The 6,679-nt window shown below is 55.8% G+C and overlaps 1 protein-coding gene across 2 annotated transcripts; it reads right to left on the bottom strand.

Moving 5' to 3' along the window:
• Positions 1 to 788: 788 nt before the first annotated feature.
• AQP3 (aquaporin 3 (Gill blood group)) lies at positions 789 to 6,679 on the bottom strand. Of its 2 annotated transcripts, XM_019624450.1 has the most exons (6): positions 6,487 to 6,679; positions 3,380 to 3,506; positions 2,881 to 3,018; positions 2,421 to 2,539; positions 1,871 to 2,088; positions 789 to 1,784 (listed from the first exon to the last, which is right to left on the bottom strand). In XM_019624450.1, exons 1-6 carry the CDS (start codon positions 6,592 to 6,594, stop codon positions 1,616 to 1,618), a joined length of 879 nt encoding a protein of 292 aa, XP_019479995.1. In that variant the 5' UTR covers positions 6,595 to 6,679; the 3' UTR covers positions 789 to 1,615. The 2 variants fall into 2 exon arrangements, with proteins under 2 accessions (XP_019479995.1, XP_019479996.1); XM_019624451.1 differs by lacking the exon at positions 1,871 to 2,088.

Here is a 6,679-nt window from a genome sequence, read left to right as displayed (position 1 = left end):
GACTGTAGAAGATGGTGGAAGAGCAGGGATGACTTCCTGGAGTGGGAGACATTAGTAAAGATCAGGATTTTAGTGAGTGGGCACGCTGGAGCCAAGGTTCTAACGTGGGAAGGCACAGGAGCACACAAAATAATCTGGGGTGGATGGAGCATTGTGAAGGGATTGGTAGAGACAGGGGCCAGGTCCTAGAGGGCCTGAATGTAGAATGCATTTTTGGATTATCTCTGGATGGCGGGAACAGCCGTGGAAAAGAGGCCCACTTTCAGCGGGGGTTTCAGAAAGACCCCTCTGGTTTGCTGTATGGACTGACTGGGATGAGCCTGGAGGCAGGGAAGCTGCTGAGGGGGCTGTGACCAAGGTCTGGGTGGAGGTGATGGAGGCTGAACAGCTGCGAGCTGTAGAAGACAACATAGGTTCCCAGACTGATTGGTCTCCTCCAGCAACAGGGAGCTCACTACTTCTTGGGTAGCAGTCCTCCCCTTGGGGCAACTCTGCCCGAGAGAAAGTTCTTCCCCAGGCCAGGCTCAAGCCAGTCTTCCTGAAGTGATGGGTGGGTACAGGGATCAGGAAGGAGATGCCATTCATTGTGCTGGGATTCTCAGGAGGAATGAAGTTTGGGGGAAAGTGTGGGACCACTGAGTTCAAGCTGAGATGAGGAGACTCTCTGACCTGGCCAGATTAAACACCCAGCTGGGCACCCGGGGCATTTGTGGCCAGACATACTGAAGCTCCTTAACTGAAATCAGAAAAACAGCAGAGCAAGCAGAAAAATATGTACACAATTGGCAGTTTTAAGCATACATTTTATTTATTTATTTTATATAAAAGGCAAAAGAATACATGTGTTGAATGAAAGATTAAAGGAGTGAAAACCCTATTCAGAGTAGGGTCTCCAATTTCCATCCCTAAAACTGTAACATCTGCTGTATTAAAAAAAAACAACAACCAAAGAGCAAAAATATGAAACTAATGACCTGGACTCCACTCCACCTCTCATGCCTACATTATTACAGAAACATGTTATTCGGCTCCTACTTATGTACAGCCAAAGGTCCACATCTGGGCTGTGGCCCCTCCTCCCAGCCCCACCCATATTCCCACCCTACCTCCCCCCAAAGCCTTCCCTAAGCCCATGCTTGGAAAACAGGGCAGACACACATACTCAGAAATACACATATCTGGACCCTCCTCCACAAGGAGCTCCTGAAACATACAGGCCCCAAGCACTTCCCTCACTCACAGGTGGACACATCACTGTCCCTTTCCTTTAGGCTCCCCTCACAGCTAGAATCCATTCTACTTGTTCCCTTGCCCTGAATACCTGGGAAAACACACTCGCACATGCACCCACGCTCACACACCCACTGCCCATTCCCTCCCTTTGGGATACAAAGGGTTATGTTGGCCCTACACCCTGTCCCACCTCAGTTAAGGACTAAAGTCCCATTTGGGCAGAGTTTGGTAGAAAATCCTGGAGAGGGCCGTCCAGTGGGTGGGGGCAGACAAAGAGCTTCTTAGCCTGAGAGGGGGATCGTGAAGGGGGCTTCTGGGGAGCAGCCCCTGCACAGTCAGTGGATGCTCCAGGAAGAGGGGCGGAGGGACGGCCCCTGCCCTCTCAGACCTGCTCCTTGTGCTTCACGTGGGCCAGCTTCACATTCTCTTGCTCGGTGGAGGGTGGAGGCTGCTCCAGGTGGCAGCCGATCATGACCTGGTACACGAAGACTCCAGCAACGGAGCCCAGGAGTGGAGAGACGATGGGCACCCACCACCAGTGGCGGCCGGTTCTGGGGGACAGAATATGTGGTTAGGGGTAGCTGAGGCAAGCAGGAGGGAGGCAAGCTGGGGCAGGCTGGGTGGGGACAGCACTCACGTGAAAACTTCGGAGCCCCAGCCAGCGATGGCGGTGAAGAGGCGGGGCCCAAAGTCCCGGGCCGGGTTGACGGCATAACCAGAGTTGAAGCCCATGGAGGTGCCGATGACCAGGACCACCAGGCCCACGGTGAAGGCCTCCAGGCCTCGGGGGACGGGGTTGTTGTAGGGGTCCACAATGGCCAGCACACACACAATGAGGGAGGCTGTGCCGATGAACTGGCGAGCAGGGAGAACGGGGTGAGGAGTAGCCCGCACCCTACCCTCTGGTCCCTCCTTCCAGCCTCTGGCTTCTCTCCAGTTCTTAGAGTCTTGTCACCTCCTGCATTCTGCTCTCCAGTGCAGTGGTGCTAGGATTTTTGCAGGCATAAGGATCCCCCGGGGAGCTAGTTAACTATAAGTCCCGGCCACACTGAGGCTGATGTAGCTGTCCCCATATATTGAGAAATGCTGCTACAGACAAGGAGTCCTGTCCCCTAGCCAGCCCATCAGCAATCCAGGGCAGCCTACGCCCCTTTCCTGTGCTCCCCTCACATGTCCCCAGCCCATACCTGGTCAAAGAAGCCATTGACCATGTCCAAGTGTCCAGAGGGATAGGTGGCAAAGATGCCAGCTGTGCCATTGGGGCCCGAGACTACAAGCATGTTGTCGGCGAAGGCCCAGATTGCATCTGGTGAGAGATTAGAGCCCAAGTGGGTGAGGGCAGAGGCTTGAGCCCAATTTCCCCTCTCAGGTTGGGCCCACCCTCCCAGGGGTCCTGGGTAAATACAATCACTGCTATCTCACTCAGGAATGGGAGGCAGTGGGGTGGGTGGGGTGAGGGCCTGAGACGCTATTGTTGCCCAACTCGTTTCTTTTCCCTCATGCCCCCCACCTTGGGCCTGTGCGTGAACGAGTGAGTCATGAGCCTGGGGCCTGGGCAGTCCCCAGCTGTCTGTCATCAAAAGGCCTGGTGCCAGCAGGTCCCAAGTAGAAGGGGGAGGGGAGGGAGTGGAGGAGGGTAATGCTTACCATAATACAGCCCAAAAACAATCCCAGCACCCAGGAAGGCTCCCAGCGTCTGAGCCAGGGTGTAGATGGGTAGCTTGATCCACGGCTCGCGGGCCAGGAAGCACATGGCAAAGGTTACAGCAGGGTTCAGGTGGGCCCCTGGGCAGAGGGGAGATGGGACCTATTAGCCATAGCCTGCCACCGTGGGGAGGCCAGGATTCCACACCACCCTCATGTTCCTCATCTCTGGCCTGGGGGAGCAGGAGTGCAGAGGAGGATTTCTTGTGCCAGATGGCAGGTTGGACTGTAAAACAGGCCAACTCTGCTAATCTCTGATTCCAAGGTGAGAGTTGAAGGTTGTATCAAGTTCCTTCTTCACTCTTCTCTCCCAAGGGCTCAGAGGTCAGGCCACAGCTATGCCCTGATCTTGGGAATGCCCCCTCCACCCCATTCCCCAGTGGGACCCCTTGTGGGAATGCTGCTGAGTATAGAAATGACTGAGGGTGGGGTAAGGCCTTACCAGAGACCTGGCCAGCAACGAGGATAGCCAGGGTGACAGCAAAGCCAAAGGCCAGGTTGATGGTAAGAAAACCACCGTGGGTGCCCCTGCTGAGCACGACCTGGGCCACAGAGCCACAGCCGAACATCTGTGTCAGGAAACAGAACAAGGCAGGGTGGCTGAGGTCCAGCAACTCTCACTTCAGACGGAAGGGTAAAACCAGCAACCTCTGCCTGCCCCCATCAGGAAGACAGAAGGCCTGTGCTGGAATTCAACCCAAACCCCTACTGTTGCAACTGCACCCTGAAAAGAAGCAGGCATGCCTGCCCTCCCATCCCCTAAGTCCTAACTCTAACGTAAGAGGGCCATATGGAAGAGATTGGAAGCAAAGTCTGCAACTGGGATCCCTGGTGGCTAAACCGTCTTCATTGATTTTTCTTGAATCCCAACAGAAAGGGGGTGGAGGGGAACAGCTTCCACTTTAGCAGTTTCTCCCCCAGCCCTCCAGGCCTGGCCCATTAAGGTAGGAAGACTTTCACTCATTCCCCATCCACAGTTGCCTCCCTCTTTGCCCCAAAGTAGAGCTCACGTGGTGGTGGTGATGGGGGTGGGGAGTACCCCCATCAGAAATAGAGAGGAGGTCAGAAGTTGGGTTGAATCTTCTCCTGAATCTGGGATGTCAGAGCCCCTACCCCTGCCCCAGGCTCTCCCTAGAGCCGCTCTCAGTACCCTCATCTTCCTTCACCTGTCCCTGCCCCCAGAGCCTCCTCTCTCCATCTGCCCTGACCTTTCTGCCCTCAGGGGTCCAGAGACCCCACTCAGATTTGGAGGTCCTAAAGACAAGGATCTGAGTGGCTCCTCTCACTAGCCCCAGTCCTGGCCACAGGGCAGTGGAAATGGGGAGATTGTTTCTAAGCTTTCTGCCAGGAACACATTCAAGAGAACTAGGGCGCTTGGTGTCCTACAGAATGGACTGTATGTCTGTCCCCCCCCCCCCCCGTTCAAACGTAAAAATGTTTCTGTGCCAGCTGTAAAGAGCATTGCCCTGCAAAGAGCCCCCGGAGTGCCCCGCAAGGCTACTGCAGACCCTGCCCAGGTCTCCTCTTCCATCTCCTCATAACTAAAGGTTTTATGCCCACCAAGCAGGTAGTTTCCAAGACCTGGGCTAAGGGGCCCTTGGCCATTCTGATGGCTCAGTGTCCTGTTGTACTGGGTTGCTAGGCATTTTAACTATTATCCCTCAAAAACACCAAAAGATAGTGGGGAAGGCAGCAGCAGTGATGAAAGGGCAAAGGTGTACAGGCAGGTGAGAGCAAAGATCAGAGATTGTGAGTATGTCGGGGGGCAGGGGGCAGGCACATGTAGGTCTGGGGCATCCTGCCAGGCTTGGCCGGCCCTGGTCTCAGTTCCTTGCCTGCCTAAGGCCCAAACCTGGCTCCATCCCAGGCCTTGGAGGGAGAAGCTGTCAGAGCCAGTTCCACCACACTGAGGCTAATCTTCGTCTTCCTTCCCTTCCTTCTCCCCCACACCCCAGCCCGCCTTACCAGGTACCCCAGAGAAAGGGACTCCATCGCCCCAAAGCCAGCCCTGATTCTGCCACTGCAGGCTCTAGGGCCCCAACCCACAGAAGTATTCAGGCAAGCCCTCACCCCCCACTCAGGGGTCTCCTGGGCCTGCCCCTTCCTCTTCAGGCTGCCCTCGAGGTTCTGCTTTGTACTGACACCTGATGCCTCACACTCACCTGAAATCTTCCTTCCTGGGGCTCAGTGCTAGGCCTGACTGCTCCTTTGTGGGGGAGGCAAACTGAGACTTGGGAGGGGACACGGAGGCCCCTGTGTGAATGTGGAAGACAATTTCCCCTGTCCTGGCTGCTCTCAGATGGGGGCCTGGACCATAAATCGGATAAGGGAGTGGGGGACAGAGACTCTGGGGGGGCAGGAGGATGACAAGCACCTGCCCCACTCCCTTGTTGGCACAGGGAAGAGAAGGGATGTGGATGACTGGTAGGGCCACTAATTTTGTGAGGGACTGTGGATATAAAGTGCCCCACTGGCTTCCCCGCTTCGTGTTTCTGGAGGCCAGAGGTGAGTCGCAGCCCTCCTCTCCCCATGGAACCTCCTCCACCACCACCCATTTGGGTGGTTCACTCCCACCCTACTTGCCTCCAGTTAAGCTTCTGAGTCCACAGGAGGCTGTCTGGTCTGCATTACTTAGGGTTGGGGCTGGGGCAGGAACAGAGTAACCCACCCACTGCAAAGAAGCAACTAACCCAGAAGTAACCTAGGGGGAAAACAGGTGTAACCACAGAGTGGCTGAAAATCAGAAAGTAACTGGGACAGGAGACTGTAACCGGTGTGTCTGCCAGACCAAGAAGTGCAAACAGAGTCACCCAGGAACAACCCAGGGGCAAAACTGGAGTAACCAGGGAGTAACTGGGACTGGGAGGTAACCCAGGCAGGGGAAGTGTCCCACTCAGAGAACCCACAGCGCAAACCAGAGTGCTTCTTCACAGAAGCTGACAGCATCTGTCTGGGTAATTGACAGGGTCTGGGAGTCACCCAGCACTAGGGAAGCGCCTTTAGTGACACCACTTCCTTTGTGCCTGGCGCACCAACGCCTTCATAGCTCCTATCTTCAGGATCCTCGTTCTGCTGTTTGCACCCTGATCGGCCTCCGCCCTCTGTCCCCACCTGTGGTAAACCGTCTTCATGTCAAGAGAACTTTTGGACTTTCTGAGGCTTAATTATTCATTAGGGGCCAGACATCAGGACCCGAATAACCTAATAGGGGCCTCCACTGCCTCTGGGGGCTGGGACTCCGAGACCCTGGGAAGCTGTGGGAGCCTTGAGAAGGGGACTGAAGGTCCCTGACTACAGAAGTGACAGCTCCCCCCAGCCTGTGGTGGGAGGTCAATTTAAAAAGGAGCAGAGCTGTCATTGGGGAATAACAGCTGTCATAGATGGGGCAAAAGCTATGGGGGAAGAGCACTCTGGAAAAGGGTCAAGCCGGGGGTCAGAGCTGGGAGAAGGGTCAACGCTGTCTTGAAAAGCACAGCTCTCACGTGAACAGAGAGAATGGGGAGTGTAGGCGCTCGACACAGAGGGGCTTCTCCGGAACCCCCCACTCACCACCAGGATGAGGGTACCCAGGCACTCAGCCAGCGCCTGGCGAAGCAGCCGGTAGCGGATGTGGAGCATCTCCCCGCAGCGGGACACAAGCTCCTTCTGTCGACCCATGGCGGGGGCAGGCGGTGACAAATTCGGGCGCGAGGGACGACTGAGCGCGGCGGGAGAGCAGCGGGCGCAGCAGCAGCGGGCGCAG

This window comes from Hipposideros armiger, unplaced genomic scaffold (genome assembly GCF_001890085.2).
Source record: "Hipposideros armiger isolate ML-2016 unplaced genomic scaffold, ASM189008v1 scaffold_591, whole genome shotgun sequence".
Lineage (NCBI taxonomy): Eukaryota > Metazoa > Chordata > Mammalia > Chiroptera > Hipposideridae > Hipposideros > Hipposideros armiger.
The sequence above is the reverse complement of the archived record's forward strand: the minus strand, read 5'-3'. Positions and strand labels throughout refer to the sequence as shown.

What these genes read in the sequence shown, in the direction of transcription:
- AQP3 (XM_019624450.1), bottom strand. Translation starts at nt 6,594, where the DNA reads ATGGGTCGACAGAAGGAGCTTGTGTCCCGCTGCGGGGAGATGCTCCAC. An exon ending in CGTTGCTGGCCAGGTCTCTG is followed by an intron (nt 3,019 to 3,379) that starts GTAAGGCCTTAC and finishes CCCTCTGCCCAG; the next exon opens with GGGCCCACCTGAACCCTGCT. An exon ending in TGGGGCTCCGAAGTTTTCAC is followed by an intron (nt 1,785 to 1,870) that starts GTGAGTGCTGTC and finishes TCTGTCCCCCAG; the next exon opens with AACCGGCCGCCACTGGTGGT.